Below are 17,265 nucleotides of genomic sequence, written 5' to 3' on the forward strand. Positions count from 1 at the left end.
TAATGCATAACAGTAACTTTCAAAACACCAACACGACAGACTCTTATATCTCAAAACTCCCTTGCATGTCAATAAATACAGCATCACTAAAGTGGCACTTCACATTTTATTTTTTCAAGGACAAGGAGACTTGAGAAAAGCAGTTCCTTTTAGCCAAATTTTCTTCCCTAGTATACTTAAAATATGAAAAGGCCTTAGCTGTTACAACACCCATACCCGAGTTCTCTGGAAACAAAATGTAGCAGCAAAAGATGTAAATACCAAAAATCCAACTGTTTGTGTGTTTTTTGAATCATTCAGGTTTACATCAGGGATTGCAGGAAAAGAGTTAGGTATAGACCAGACAGAATTTTTATGTTTTTTTTGTAATAAAATTACTTATGAAAATTTATTAACAAATCTGTTAAATTAGATAACCAAGATGGGAAGCATATGAAAATGTAAAGATATAGAATAACATGTCAAGTAGCATCAAACTGCCCAAAATGATTAAAATACATTGTTATAAGAGTTACAAAGATACTTATCCTTGCAGCTGCAAATAATTAGATTCATGTAATAAACATGCTCTGAGCTTTTTAAATATGTTTCACTCTTAGTTATTTGAATATAACAACTCTGAGTTAATTTTTTAAAACAGGATTTTAAGTTTTTTCATATTTTGGGGGGGGGGGGGGAAGGGAGAAGTATACAAGTTACCCACCTGTAACCTCCCAATTTCTTCACCAAATTTCTTCTGCTGTTTTGCCAGGATAGATTGATGGTATTCTGCATTGGCCTGCATAATGCAGTGCTTTGCAGCCAGAACAGGAAACACCTCCTGGAAATAAAAATACTGACCAGGGAAAGTCCAACCACATAAACCACCACAGACAACATGGGATGCAGGAAGAAAAAGGAAGAAGAAAAGGAAATTAGAATCACCCAATTAATGGTTTAGATAGGTTAAAACATTAGATGTAAATGTCAGAGACCATGTGACTTCGCATGGATTGAATCCAGTGATTTTTTTTAAATCTGTTGCTGCAAAATTCTTACAATGGCCATTATCTTAGATGAACTACAATTTACACTCAAGCCATGAAGTCACAACATTTACTTCACAAAGATTAGAAATGCATGCATATATTAGAAAGGACAGCTGCAAGAACACACCCAAATGTCCCCACGACAAAGTGTTCTTAAAAGGAAGGGGAAGGAAAAGAGGGGGGGGGAAAAAAAGAAGACATCAGCAGACCTATCAAGAAAGTAACTCTAAAATTATGAAAAAAAGGAGCAAATAAAGCGGACCAATCAATATTGAGAAGGAAACTAATTAAAAAGATACTTTTTTAGATTTTATATATAAATGCACTTATCTTCACAGAAGTACCAATCAAGACATGAAGAAAACCTTATACTGCAGCCCACAGCATAGGCATGGTCTTTGATCAAGGATTTGGCCTTAGTGTTTTATGTCTTAAATCAAGGAAAAGCACTGGAAAAGCAGAGTGATGTTTTAAAGACCTGAATATATGAACACCTGCTTCTTCACATTTGTGCAACCTTGCTGCCCACAGATATAAAAAAAAAGAGGACCAGTTTGAAAGAGCCGCCTGGGAGTCCTTACAACTGGAGTCTGCCACATGAAGTAAACTTCTATTTCGCACTCCTAAACATGTAATGGTTCTCAGAGCTGGTGTTAACTCAAGGAGCCAGCAAACTTACTGTTTTCTTTCAAATAATCAACTGTCAGATTACTGTGTAACTGGAACAGGGAACAGATCTATGGCTTAAAACAATCCACAACAAAAACAAAGCAATGGCTTTATTATACTTCATCACCTCTCAGAAAACAATTACTATCGTAATACCTAAGCATGAAATCAGCCCAATCTGTAAAATGCCACAGAACGTATGAAAGGAAACACACACAACAAAGAATCTATCAAAGGCACACCAAAATAATATATCAAATTAACTTTGCAAAAGATGTTTTTCAAATATATATATATATATATATATATATCTGTGATTGGGCTACAGGTATTACAAAGACATTTGATTTATTACTTAAAACAAAAAATGCATGCTATTTTTACTTGAACATAATTAATACAGCCTTCCCCATAGGCTCAATTTTAAAATAAGCCTTATATTCTATATATTGAAAGAGCGTAAAAGTCTTGCTGCAGCTTCCAAAATCAACAATACCCAAATGACAGTCAAGCCTGAACTGAGATACTTTAAAAATATCAAGTTTGTTTCAGGGCGGAAGAAAAAGAGAAAACAGGCAGAAGGAGAAAGGACACACTAACTTCCAGTAATGTTTTTCATCAACAGGCTGGTGATCAATACCACTACATTCATGCTGTCACCAAGATAGCAAATTTCACATAAAAACTTTGATACTAGAAGCCAATTAAACCCCATTAGAAAGTGTTAGAAATATTTAGTAAGGCATTAAATAAGAAGGCATCCCTAAATACTATCATAAACATTTCAAGTTAACTTTAAATGAAATGTGCTGCAAGTACACACATTTCATTTAATAAGATTTTAGCTACTAAAAGGAAAAAAAAGCTTTAAAAAAAAATTTCTTTCTTAGGTTCTTCAATGCTTTTCAAATTACTGGTTCATTTCTCCTGGATGTAACAATAACACTCGACTTTTCTTGAAGATACCATCTTAAGCACATTCATCAAGTACATTGTAAATGTCAGCTATTCATAGTAATAGCAGGTCTCAGACTATTTCCATAAGGGTTACTAACCTTGGGCAAAGTATCTTTATATTGACATTGTTTGTAAGCGTCACCATAATAATCTGCAGCTTGATTAGCTAGTTTAGCTATGATACCATCTTTCATTTTATCTGGGGGAGGGAGAAAAAGAACAACTATGATTAGCATCAATTTTTACAAATCAACATGTAAATTATTTCAACCTAAAGCAGCAACAACAGCATTCTAAGTGTAGAGTTTTGCATTATAGCTCAAGGGTGGGATCCCATTTTTCCCTCTCAACATCCAGCTGCAGTTTCCAGACTTTCCACTTTAATCATGAAGCTGCAGGTTCAGTCAGTTGTAAGAGAAATCTTTTGGCAGCTGCTTGCTTTTATGCAGGATTAAAGGTGAAGCTTCCCCTCATACCAAGAGCAGGCTGCCAATAAAAGCAGCAGCCCCACTCTCCCCTTGGCAGCGTGTTCCCAGCCCCTCCCTTGGGCTGGCACAGGCATTTGTACAGCCATAATCAAAGAATTCAGCTAAATTTAGCCAACAAAGAAAAAAAAAAGTTAATTTTCAGCAGGATCCATTCCCTAATCCAGCTCAATATCAGGACTCTCAAAAATTTGCAATGGTGGAGGGGGAGAAAAAGGACTGTTCCTTTCCATGGTAGCCCACACCTCGGTGAGCTTACAATGAGTACAGAAACACCATCCCAGGTATCTGTAATCACAGTTCATCCAAGTGCTCTCCACATCTTCATCAGAGCTGCATGTGTCTGGCAGCAGCCGTATTCTTTGCCTCATCTCCTGACCCTATTCCTGAAGCCAAAGCTGTTAAAATAGGAACACACTGCATCTATCTTTATCTTCTTTTATAATCACCTCTGGCCTGCACTAGTAATTCAGCCTTCAAAGAGAAGGCAGGCAGCGTGAATGGCAACCAGCCACCCTAAATAACTGCCTTTACAGACAAGTATCCTTCAATCCAGGTAATTTTCACGTACTGCCAGATTGATAAGCATTAATGTTGGGGGTCAGGGGCAGGGGGAAGGGGAAAGGTCTGCAGAGGATACTTAACCACTAGAATAAAATCAAAAGAATGCCCAAATGGGCTGCTCATTATAGCTCATGCACACATCTACAACACTTCAGGCAAGAGCTATGATGTTTTATATTAAAGTTCTGCAATGTAAATGCATTTAAGATATGCCAGACCCAGCAGAACAGGAGCTAATATGTGATCTATCAACTTACTTTATTTAAAAGTACATTTCTTTCCAGTGCACTAAATATTTAATAAAACCAAAACAGAAGTAAAATCTTTCTAGCCCCATGTAGTGTGTGGTAGTTGAATATTCCTTCATAGAGCCTGGGCTCTAAGAAAAAAAAATACTGCCACATTAACCACATTTCCATCAGCAAACAAAGGAAATGTCTGAGACTCATTAGTCTATATGGACAGTTAGGGGTAGATCTTTCACTGTTACAGGCTTTAATTTTTACTCACATCTTTTTAAAATATTATAGCTACAATGCAATCCTAGAGATGGAACAGTAAACACTTGCAGCCTTAAAGACACATTTAAAGAAAACATTAAGAAAGGCTCAGAAATGGAAGAAGAGCTGATCTGTAGTCCTGCAATGGAATGAGATTTGACCAACCAATTTGTTTTTTGCCAAACACCTGTGCTTTCTTTCAATTAGTTGTAAATAAACTCAGTTCCATCAGAAATACCATGATCAGCTGGTAAGGCTGCTAAATAAATAGACCATCCCAGTCTACAACAGTAGTTTCCTGTCAAGATTCTCCTAAATGCAGTAGAACTAAAACGATTTTCAGGGATCTTCCTAGTGAATGGAAAAATCATCCTAGTTAAGATAACCACTATCTTCCTCCTTTATATTCCAAAGTTTAGTTTCAGGGGAAAGTGGCGCAGGGGGAAGGAGACACATATAAGCCATATATCCTTAGTTCTGCTTTGGGACAGCTGAAGTTTTAGATGAGTAACTTCTGGTAAATACAGGCAGAAGAGCAGAAAGAAGAGAGTGAAGATCCCGCATTGAAAACTGTATCCTTCCACAGGAATATTCTTCTTTGAAGAGTATGTTCTTTAATAGCTGTATGAAAATATGCAGCCTCTAAATCAGTATTTCACAATCAGCTTTTAGCAGCTAGGGACATAATCCTTTGTTTTGCCTGCAGAATTTGACTTTTTGTGATAAACTGGGTGTTCTCAAAGTCAGAGTGGGTCAAAGAGGTCCCCTCTCCGTAAGAATAAGAGCAATGGAACAGAAGGCATTTCCTTTAAACTCTTAGGAAACTTCCTTTTTTCCCAGTGCAATCACATCTTTCTAAATTCTCACAAAAATGATTTATCAGATAGAGAAGGAGGGGAGTAATGGTAAAATCCCTATGCACCATTTCTAGTAGTTTCCACTCTGTTGAGAGAACATGTCTTTTGGTCTCATGGAGAAGAAATAAAAATTTAATAAAACCCTTTGTAAAGATAAAGACTAATGTTCTTGGACACAAAGAGAAAGAAAAGGCAAATGGGACAAATGTAGTGTCAAATGAACATTAGACAAATGCTGCAGTTTGTTTTTAGTGACCTGCACTTAAGAAAAATCAGTAAAGGCAAAAATGAACTTTTGAAAGGCCCTTTGAAAACTCTTGGTTTAAAATGCTTGTAACCTTTTGTGGAAGTTGTAATGAGCACATAAAACACAAGAGCTGAAAACTGAGATTTACCTCTTGTAGCTTTCAAGAAAAATACTTCTTGGGCTTGAGCCAACATAATAAGGCTGAGAGTTCCAACTGTGTCTGGAGAGATGTCCACTGTAGGTTCTCGATTCAATGCTGACAAGACAGTGTCTTTAATGTGTTGGAAAGCGCCACTCGCAAACTAAATAAAAGAAAAATATTATCCTTCATGTTCCTAAGCAGGTTTTTCCTCTTAAAACTACAATATGATTTCAAAAAAGGGCTCTCTTGGTGTATGATGTCCCCTCTATTCTTTAACCATCAAAAACAATTCCTTGTGACTTCTTGTTCTTGAAACTATCTATACTGAAAACATTTTTTAAACAAGACTGACTATAACTAAAGGTATATCAGCTATACGTAAAGGCATAAAAGGAACGAGGAAGATTTAACGCATTCTACCAAGAAGAATAAAAGAGATTATTACTGCATAACATGACAAGATCAAAATTAGCTAAAATCTATTAAATCTTAAGATGAAGGTGGTTAGTTACCACAGGCTTAGGAGAAAAAAACAAACGTCATGGAATTAAATCCTTCAAACCAGTACATAAATATGAGTAAAGACCAGATAGTAAGCCAACCCACCTTGATAATGAAGAGAAAATATATATATATATGCTGTAAAACAGAGATACTTATTTGATGTTCTAAGACTAATAATTCTGAATTTCCAGAGCACAAGCAGGGAGCCTCTGTACCTGATAGTGTTTAGCTGCAGCTTTCAGCCCTTCATCATTATCTAGATTCTGTTCTGCTGCAATCTGGCTTGCTAATGCTCCACAGTTGAACAAAACGCAGGTCTTCTCATACCCCAAACTTGCCAAAGCTGCAATCAAGAGAGACAGTTTTAAGAAAATAACCTTGAGTACTCTAGCCTCCTACAGATGTGCCATCACTAATATCTGTATTTAAAGACATCAACAGTTTCAAGCCAAAAAATGAAAGAACCATACTTTTAAAGTCAAAATTTTCTTAATCCTGGGGGCTGAACATAGTCTAATACAGTTCTTTCACAAAATGTTTCAAAATGAGGAATTACACAGACTGCTGAAAGTATAAAAGCAGTAGCAGAAATAACCCGAAAGCCTTTCCAACTACAGTGCAGTTTTTGGCTCCTGAAAACAGGAAAACACACAACTCATGGATAATCTGAAGCATGAACTTACATGCGTTAATCACTCTGCAATAACCACCCACTTACATGCTCTCATTATATCTTAGATGAGAGTAAGTACCCCTCTCTCACTGAGGACAAAGGTTTTTTGAATCCTCTATCTTACCATCTATTGAGATGCAGGGAAGTTTTCACATCTCAAAGCTACCGTATCAGACTGCAAATACTGACAATCATCTTGGTTATACCCTGGTTATAAATGTACTGTAATATTTAAAGATTTACTTAAATAAAACATGCTCATTAGAGAACTGTGTGGCCTGTCCAGACTCATTTCCAGTTGTACTTCATAGCCCCAGAGGATGGAGCTAACACTTCTAGAAACAGTAATATCTGAGCATCAACCATTTTGAATCTATTAATTTCCTTAGGAAAGTTATTGGCCATATGCAAGTGTTGAAAAATGTAAACACTGCAGGTACAGAAAACTAAACTATTGAATTTTCAACTTCACAAACCCAGCTACAATAGGTGTAACTCATATCCTCAAAACATGAAGATACTGAAGGGACACATTTGTTGTACTCTAACACCCATCGTCTTTATTTAGCTACATACTTATCTGACACACATATCTGAAATCTCTATGTTGACAATCTCCGATCTGCATTAAATTTGCAGACAAGTAGCCACAAATCAGACAGGCAATTTCCCCCCAATTCCATTCCTTGAGTGAAACTGGTCCAATTTACACAGTCACTGTATAATTATTCATTTAGATAATCTCTGAAGTTTATTTTTCAGAACTTTTATTAAAAAAAAAAAAAGGCTTCAAAGTTTCTGAAGTATAAAACTGCCTTATACTCAGAATTACTTTATACTCTGGGCTAGATCCCAGCAAGATCTACAGCAAGAACAGCTGAATAGCAGCGTAACTCTTCCTCAGTCTCTTCTGTTTATAGCTCTACCTACTGACTTAAACCAACATATTTCAGATTACATGTAAGGCTGTGAACCTGGCACTTTTAAGCAGCCAGTGTCTGTTGGCTACCCCTGTAATACAATCAATAGCCTCTGGGATTCAGAGGAAGATGGGAAGGGAAGATGGGAAGAAAACAGTTTGTCACCGCAGCAGGACCCAGAACTCCCAAGTCAGATCCCTGGATTTTGCCCCTATGGAAGTCAAAGGAACTTGGTGTTGAATTTCCATCTGGAGAAAGGATCACCTCACATTCACAAGTCAACAGAAATTTGATCCCCTCAATAACTGAAAGCCTTCCTTTTCACTGAAAAACCTCACTGGTAATTCTGATCTGAGATAAAAAGATACACGTATGCTATATTTAATCTGTAGAGCAGCATCTGAATAATCTGCAATACAACACTCTAAAAATATATACGGAAAGACTCCTATTATTTCTTTCCACTGATTCTAAAGTTTCAAAATAAATTTTATTCCACTGCTTATTAACTAAGCATTAGTCACACCTCAGTTACAAATTTCTTTGATTTTTCACATGGACTGTTGCATAAATCTCTGGCCATCTGCCTCACAGACTACTATATAATTAACCTGCAGACAGGCAAACATTCTCAAGCTGCTATAACATCACATGTATTCAAATTCTCAGGGTAATTACCAACATTATGATTACTGATGGTTCTTCTCATATAATTAAGTGTCTGTGGTGATTTACAGACTATGTTCAAGTCATAATCAAATATTCTGAACCTTATTATGAAACAAGTTCATTTAACATGAAATGTTAGCATAAGAAGAGTCAGAACCAAAAAAATTCTAAGAAAAAAAAAGCAGCATCTTCAGGAAGGTGTCTGATTATCACAAAGAATTTTCTAGAACAGTTAGAAAATAAAGCAAAAAAGTGTATGCAGCGTCTGCTTACACATAGGAATGTGGTGTATTGTTATGCACACAGTTTGCACAGTGCAGTTGTAGCAGGCATACTTAGAACACGTAAAGTTACAATGACTTTCAGTAGTTGCTAACTGAGAACTGTATGTGGGACACCATCAAAAACTAAGAACAAAAACTGTAAAAAAGAAAAAACATTCTAATAGATTTTCAGGCTTTGTCTGACACTTCAAAATTGCAATGGCTGTCTTACAATGCTAGCCATGATGAACACGTAGGTATAAACAGAAACACTGTGAATGATGATACACCACCAATCAGCTCCTCACTTAATTTAAAAGGATTTTGTCTTATTTTCTCTGCAGGCAAGTTTTCCAAACCCATTTAATGATCCTGAATTTGCAGTGCAGGATTGTGTCTATGGTACTAAAATATAGCATAGAATCAAACTCCTTTTGCTTGCAGCAAACCAGTATAAATTGTTTTTTTCTTGATAGTATTCAAATGCTTATGAAAATATTTAAAAAAAAAAAGATGACAGGAGAATCATTTTAGGGCATTGGCAAATCTGTCTATTCTCTTCTGAAACAAAACATGATGTCAGACTAGGTTACTCAAGCCAGCTAACCATCACTGTCCTTCTTAAGGAACTCGCTCACACTTATACAAGCACATTCTAAGAGGATCTTATTCAAGTAAAAAGAGCTGGGTTAACAAAAACCTACTATTGGAACTTAATACTCGAATAATTTTCAAAACAAGTTTGAGGAGCAGTAGTCTCCATTAGCACAACTATTATCAGACCGCATATCTATTTGTGCCTTCGAAAAACTGATGTTAAATAGCTATTTAAATTTTATAGAAATTCTTAGCATGGTACCCATTCATTCATTACCAATGTTGAAGTGATTAATCTGTTACTAATATAGCTGAACTCATTCTAAACCTATACTGAAAACACTAGAAAGACTATTTACCATTCCCATCAGCTATATAAAAATATTCTCAAAATTTAGTATCTTTATTACTTGCACTTTCACTATAATTACATACCCAGTTTGACAGATCCTCCAAAAAGTGATCCTTTATCAAAGGCATCTTTCCATGTAAATGTTACACAGATCTGAAAGTTATGAAAAAAGATATTTATTTATTAAATACAAAACATTCAGAAAATATCCCAAATTCACATATTTATCCTTTGTTATTCTAATTAAGAAAAACATTTAATTCATCTGTAATAATATAAACATTCCAGGAATTTCAAGAAATCACTGAAAGGTTGCTTAAAAATTTTCTTCTATGTTTTTTCCTTCCTGTTAGTTTGCTCAAGACCTTTCAAGAAGCAAGATGCAGACACCCCTTCCCCAAGGGGTCTGACAGTCAGGTATGTTCACAGTTGAACTAAGCCACCCAACCACAGTTTCCACTGTTCCAAATTACCAACTTATTTGGAACTGCTTTGTAATACATTTTTTATGACATGCATATTAAAAGTGATTCAATAGGAGCACTGTCAGGAAACATACTCAGGAAAGAGAAAGCAGGTAAAACAGGTGTGTTTTAGGCTACACTTCTCAGCATTTATTTCAGAGACAATACAAATATTTCACAGAATCTGCTTTGAAGTTCCACAACTTGATTCTTTATTCAGGTGATCAAACTGATTGCAGGCAACTGCTATCAGCCCAGAAAAAGAGAAAAAGATCCCTCATTTTAAAAATGGCAGAGGAGAATAACTTAAGAAAGAGACAGGCCCACAGCACTGTTTGCTAACATATTTTCCTTTAGCAGCCAACCTCGTTCAAGAAGTTCTGGTCACCAGCTTTTTCATTCCATTGACTATTATAAATTGTTCCACTCAAGGGAGGATGATTTTCAGACCTTGCTCCTAAAGTTTGCCAGTTCTCCATGTCTCAAGGTTTGCAGATAACCACATCAAAACATGTACACACTGAAAATCCAAGTGAGTTCTTGGCTATAAGCTAATGCAGCTACGTACAAAGCTCAAATGAGCGTGAGCTGCAACAAAACCACTCCCTTACCCGCTACCTACAAGTCCCTGAGAGAAACACATTGTTTTTAATCATAACATCACCATTCAAATATGTTTTGGTTAAGAGAGAAATGGAAATTCTGTCCTATTTGTAAACACCTCCAAAGAAAACATGTCTTTTTCCTCCTAAATATAGAGACCTAAAGATCTATCCTAGTTTCCACCCAAGGAAAAAGGTTAAAGAAAGATGGTAGAAAAATACTTAATGAATATAATGCCTACAAAAAATTTTAGGTAATTTGTAGGTACAGAGACAGAAATAACACGGTAAACTCTTCAGGGGGTATAATCTGTTAGCTACTATGAATGAAACATCTGTTCTGCCTCAAAAACAGAAGATCACATTCCATCCACTACTAACTAACTTTTTTCCCCATACAAATTATGTTTAAAAAAGCCTCTATAATACAGTGTAAAACAGACTTCTCCTTGGAAAAAGAAGGGTTAAAGAGAATCTTTCAACAAAGTGCAGCTCCTTCTGAAATGGACAGCAGTGATTGCCAACCAAAGTCTAAACTTTTCTGAGCCCATGTTCTGGCATCTGTAAAATGAAGGCAGTTACAGCCACTAGAGGTGAAGTCTCAGTGCAGATTATTTGTGGCTATAGATTGAAAATAACCAGCGATTAGGAAAATAAGGCTCAAAGAGATTAAATGTCTTGCCCAAGAGAAGGTCTGTTTAGTGGATTAGATAAAGACTTGTCATACATCCTAGGTGCCATGACTATGATTACTACAGTTTAATAAAATATATTTTAACAGCTTGATATATCTTCTTACCTGATTTTCAGAGAATGGAAACTTTGGTTCAATAGAACACAGCTGATCATAGTACCTAAAAAAAAGAAAAAAAATAAATAAAAATTTTTAAAAAATTAAAAAAAAAAGAGCATACTATGAGAAAAAACAAATTGTGGGCTTTGTTTCTTCTATTGGCAGGGAAGGAAGAGGGCACAGAAATGTCCCACACAAGTTACAGGGCTCATTCACAGCTAAGGAAGATCCCCTGGGGAGCTGCAGGACACGCACGGAAATTCTGCAGGTTCAAGGGGAGATAGTCTGTAAAGGTGAAACACTGAATCCCTGCCTCAGTCAGAAGCAGAAGAGTATCACAGACTAAGCTGACCCATTCCACTTTCAGAGGGAGGGTGGATTAGAAAAGAATATCATGCAAAGGAGCCTCTGTACATACAAATGTGTGCAGGGAGACAAAGCATACATTAGATATTAAATCATGTTGCAAAAAGAAATTATATACAGCATTTAACTCGTATTAACAAGCTATACTACACACTCTTGATCTAATTATTATATCCCACTCCCCTACAATTTCCAAGTCATCTGTTTCAACTGCAGTCTCTTTGAAATAGATGCCATTTGCCTTGCACAATATCAGCTGAAGAGCCTCACCCTAATAAAACTCTACTTGTAAGCTTAGTTTTCATTAGAGTACATTACAGCAGCCACAGTCAATTAGAACCAAAAGCTTCTCTACACCAATATTTGTCTACTCACAGTGGAAAATGTTTAGGAAAGAACATCAGAAAGACAGCAAGCATAGCATTTTAGCTATCACACAATTTAGCCAGACAACAAGGTTTTCCTAAGTTATACACCACATCTGCACTACTCATTAAACATGATAGGCTGGATGCAGAATAGAAAACCTTTAAACTGCCAACTGCTGGAAAAAGGTAACATGTGAAGCCCTGTTTCCTATACCATTCCTGCAGCACCTGTCACATGGGCATACACCCAACGTTGCAACGGTCAAATTTCTTTTTAACAATTTATATTCCCAACCTCCAACACAGGTTGTTGGCAGTAAGTTTCACAATCTGTGCGCTAAACTTAGTATACATTGTTCCTGTTTCCTTAAATTGTGTTGTTAAATAATAATCACTATTGATCTGGAAATGAAGCAGATGTACAAAGCCTGTACTCCTCTGACTATAAATGGTAATGTTTAAAAATTCAGAAAGCATTTGAAAAGGTCAGATGTGCAACATTAAAATAACCATTAGCATACTGTTCACTGAATTCTGCCTGTTGATATATATACTTGAACTTGTCCTACTTAAACTGTCCTACTGCAATTTTCAAGATACAACATACTATCAAAAGCTACAATAATCTGAAATAGGAACCCTGTGGAAGGTCTTCTACTAACATTTAAGTTAAAAGAAATTGTTCCTAAGAAAAAAAGACAGTCTGCAGAGGTTTACTGTGACAGTAGTTTACCAAGATTAACTTTTACTTTTAACAAACTACCAAGTATGTGAAAGGCATAGTTGGAAGAAAAAAAAGAGGTATTTAATGTGGGTTTTTAAGTTACTAATATAACTTGTTTTCATTGTCTATGTGAAACTATGAATCTGTACTCTAGCTTGTCATACTTCAGCATTAAGATTGCTGCAACAAAAGTGGTCATTACAAATTCAGATTTCAAATATACCTACACCAAGAGACTTTTTCTGTAAATCAAAGCTGTTTTTCAAAACAAAATATTGGCATGTCTCAGAGTTAAACTTTAAACTATGCGATAACACGAGTCACTCATTTCTTTCAAAATTTATGAAGTGAGCACATTAAAGGTACTAGTTAAAAAAAAGTATGTGTACTTTTGGTAGAAGATTCTTTCATTTTCACCAATTTTCTTTCAATAGCTAGTCATATTTTGAAAGTACATGGCACTTTAAAAAAAAAAGTTATATTTTTCTCTATTGCATCTTTTCAAATGACCTTACATCCAAGCCTGATCTATAAACAAGTAGTACAGAACAGTATCCTTTTTGTAGTTAAGCAAATTCAGCTTTGTATGTTGATGCTCTCAACAGTAAGTTTGATCTAATTTATCACACCACCACACTCTTTTTTCCATTTCCTGACTGTTTTCACTGATGCAGATTAGTGCAGGCAGTACAAGAATTAGTTCACTAACTAATAATGCTGAAGATCATTTCAAAAGCTGGACTTAAAGTCTTCCTTCATTGTCTTTTGCTGATCTCAGCGCAATCTTTTTCACGTGCTACAATACAGAAAACAAGACTTTCCACGCTGCCTCCTCCCCTCCCAATTTAATTTGTCATCCAAAAGCCACCAATAAAGCCAGGTTGTCTTCCCACATTCCATGACTACCCAGTCCTCGTCTGCCATTAGGATAGAGGCAAGATGCAGATCTCATTAAATGGCCTTCTAAAGCCAGGTGCCCAGAAGTGTTGGCTGTTTGCAAACAGGCTATTCTTTGTCCACAGAACCACAAACTGAAAAAAAAAGAAATCAAAAAGGTGCATGTTCCTCCCAAACATGCACACTGCTCTATCACAGGGGCTTTAAAAAAAAATCAGAAGCATTTATGCTACTTTTTCATTATTGTAAGTATGTGAGGACATTTCTTTTTTATTAATGAACTTCAAACTCTGTTCAAGATTTTAAGAGTTCCTTAAACCTCTGCAGGTCCCAAAAATGTAAAATCATTTAGTTATTGCTTAGCAGTAGCTAAACATTAATGTAAATGGTAAATGAAAATATTAGCCACATAACAGTGTAAAACTAGCAGCACAGAAAATAAAACTAAAGTTGTACAAAGATGGAAAACAGACTTTGAAGGAAAAAGGCATATCTGATGCACAGGTTAGTCATACACTGAAGAATGAGGGTAAACATAAAAAGGGTGTTATTTAAAATAAAATTTACAGAAAACTAACTATTGAGTAAAGAGAAAAAGAACAGACATTGCCACACAACACAAATGAGAGAGCAGGGAAATAGTAAATGCTGTGCCAAATTATTAATTAAATAAAAGCAAATAAACATATAAACTGCATGAGTTCCAGATACACCAACGAAAGGGAGAACAGATGACAGCAAAGCAGATGTAGTTCTCGAAGTACAGCTTCCTTTCAATAAAGCCAACATTACACACACAATGCTTAATAAAAATGAGATACAGCAGTCAAATGACTTGGAAGTTAAGGTCTTCATTATAATTTAATTAAAATACAAGTATATGCTTTATGCATGAAGAACCCCAAATCCTGTTCCTCCCTCAAAGAACCAAAAAGAAAAAATCTCCTTCAAAAGAACATAAAAGATACCAGGATCTGTCTTCACTCTTTTTAGATAAGCACTGTAGCACTGAACTCACAGCTGGAAACCAGAACGGCAACTTTAAGCCCACAGAGAATTTGACCATTCAAAACAAATCCACATCTCCCCTTCTTTCTTTTTAAAAGAGCTACAAGAGGTGTTAGCAAAATTAAACTGCTTAAACTCATTCCACCATCCTATCCCTTCAGGAAAAAGGGCACTGAGTCCTGGTTATCTTTAACATTAAAAGAGGAAGCAAGGAAATCCTTGAAGCTATAATTATACTACAGAAAAACTCAGCACTTCATCAAATTTGGTATGACAGAATACAGAATTTAAGGGGAAACATCTGTACCAAGCTCACCTACACTCTACCTTCAGAGCACTAAAATTCTCACAAAACAAAGTTTCAAAGCAGATAGAGTTTTCCCAGTTACATGGTGCCCCAGCTCCACTTTTCAGTGGGGAACAACAAATACTTCTCCAGCAGAAGCAGCTGTGTTCACTGGTCAAACGCTAGCGTATCATACATTTTCATGGCTTTACTGTTCCATGTTTGCCTAGGTAATGGGGCTGCAACTGAGTACATTTCTTATATAAAACCAATCAAATTCTACAGTAATTACTCAGCAAAATGAGGCTCTTAAAGATTGCAAAATACTGGGAAATCATAATTAATTAGCAGCAGATTAATCCCTAATTTCTCAACAGTTAAACAGTCTACAGTGCTGTACTTGGCGTGGCGTATAAAAAGTCATATGGAAATAAACGTATGCAAAGGGTATCCATATTATAAATAGCTCTTTCAACCTTGCCTACTTCACTAACCAAAGTTTTAAACACGGTGCATGTAAACTCCAACTTTAACTAAAATCTTGCTAAAGTAGTACTTAAACACAAGACTTAGCACAACTGTTAAATAGCAACAGAAAAGTACTTGAAATCGAAGGGAGAAAGGAACTTTCAGAAGAATTGCAAGGAAGTCAAAAGCTTTTGTTCTTTCAATTATAAGCTTAGCTGGATACTTCTATCCAAGCCTCTGAGTGTGTAGATAGGCTGACTTTCTAAAATAACTGTATTTTACAGACTATTAACAGAATATATGTGTGTATATATATACAAAAATACACATATATATATATAAAACAAAATATTCTTACAGAATATTTTACAGAAGAACAGAATATTATACAGAAGAACAGAATTTACTTTTCAACATCTGTAATGAATACAAATGGTCAGACAGCGACATCATTCATAAATTTTGTTACAGAAAAGAGAAAACATACATTTGACAGTTTTATGTTCTCTCTCATTTAAGTACATTTTAAGCCTGATTCTTTTCTGTATTTCTGCCTGTAGGACTGTGAAGTACTATGAAATAAACATCATAAAAAGATTTTAGTAATTAATCCTGAATTTACAGTTAATTCAGACCTTCACTATATCTCACTCCCACTATAAAGGGAGCAGAGAGACATTCTCAAACGGTATCATTTTAAATGCAGATGCTTTCTGAGAGAACTCCACGGTGCTGCTTCTGTGGTGCAGGGACATCATTTCTTGTTCACACATTATGTGGCACCAGTGTGGTGTCACATTCAACCTCGACTACTATCACAGCACCTGGGCAAGCTGAAGTCTTCTGCTGATCACTGGTCAACAGCAGTGAGAACAGATCTGTTCACCTTAGCTGTTCTCTGCATATGGAGATAACTGCAAAGGAAAACTGGTGATCATTCAATTGCAAGCACCTTCCCTTCTTTATTCAGAGAGAAAACCTGAGGTGAAGTTGCACACTATGGCTTGAAATCATTTAATGATCTACTAGCATCAGAAGTGAGGTCCCATTCAGCCGCTTTGGCTTTCAGTCATGCTCCTTCTATCCTCTTTTCTGCCAGCTCTGATGTTCATCTGACCTTGCAGTGAACTCATTCAAGTTGCTCGCCTATTAGGGAGTCGTTTACATCTTTTGGTGGGTTAGCTGCCTTCCAGAACTGGCATAAGAGAAAGGCCAGAACTGAAGAAACAGACGAAAAAAGCAGGACTTCCTCCTTTTGGCAGGGGAAAGCTGTTAGATAAAGTCACATGATGTGACTGGGCCAAACAGGTATTTCAGATAGAAACTCATCACAAACCCGGTCAGCACCATTAGAAAAGGAAGTTAAATGCCAGTGTTTGAGAGAAGAGAATACTGTGCCTTTCAGCTTGGCTAGCAGAGCCAATCTTTCATTTCATAGATTCTCATTATTTCCCTGACCTTCAAAAAGCATACACAGTAATACCTCCAAAAGCATACACAGGAATAAACAAGAATAGAACAGGAAACTAGAGATACTATAAAGCACAGTGATCAGTACAGTCATAGGTTTAGAGTCCAAACACCCGGTGAAGGGTTGATAAGCTCAAAAAAAAAAAAAATCAGTAACTTGCTTTCTTTATATGTTGTCACTTATTTCTTTTATATTTCTTTTTTTTTTTTCTAATTTTAAAAGCACAGAATATAGCAGTGAACATCAAATGTATTGATAGTGGTCCATGATAATATTTCAGAGATCTGTCACATCTACAGATGTCATTTTTCCCTGTGCTAGCAAATGTCTTCACTCTTTTTCTTTTTTTAAATAAAAAAACTTGGTGCTGCTATGTCAAAACTCAAGAGTT

The 17,265-nt window shown here is 36.0% G+C and overlaps 1 protein-coding gene across 2 annotated transcripts in view; it reads right to left on the reverse strand.

Moving 5' to 3' along the window:
* Nucleotides 1-17,265, reverse strand: part of PDCD6IP (programmed cell death 6 interacting protein) — a 33,696-nt gene that overhangs the window by 15,031 nt on the left and 1,400 nt on the right. The window contains exons 2-7 of one of the 2 annotated variants that reach the window (XM_013948177.2): nt 11,293-11,347; nt 9,511-9,580; nt 6,169-6,296; nt 5,456-5,609; nt 2,753-2,853; nt 704-820 (exon numbers count right to left, since the gene is read on the reverse strand). In XM_013948177.2, coding sequence (XP_013803631.2) covers nt 704-820; nt 2,753-2,853; nt 5,456-5,609; nt 6,169-6,296; nt 9,511-9,580; nt 11,293-11,347 — 625 coding nt within the window. Of the gene's footprint in view, nt 1-703; nt 836-2,752; nt 2,854-5,455; nt 5,610-6,168; nt 6,297-9,510; nt 9,581-11,292; nt 11,348-17,265 lie in introns of both variants that reach the window. The other variant, XM_013948176.2, reaches the window with a different exon arrangement.

Source organism: Apteryx mantelli, chromosome 2, assembly GCF_036417845.1.
Source record: "Apteryx mantelli isolate bAptMan1 chromosome 2, bAptMan1.hap1, whole genome shotgun sequence".
Lineage (NCBI taxonomy): Eukaryota > Metazoa > Chordata > Aves > Apterygiformes > Apterygidae > Apteryx > Apteryx mantelli.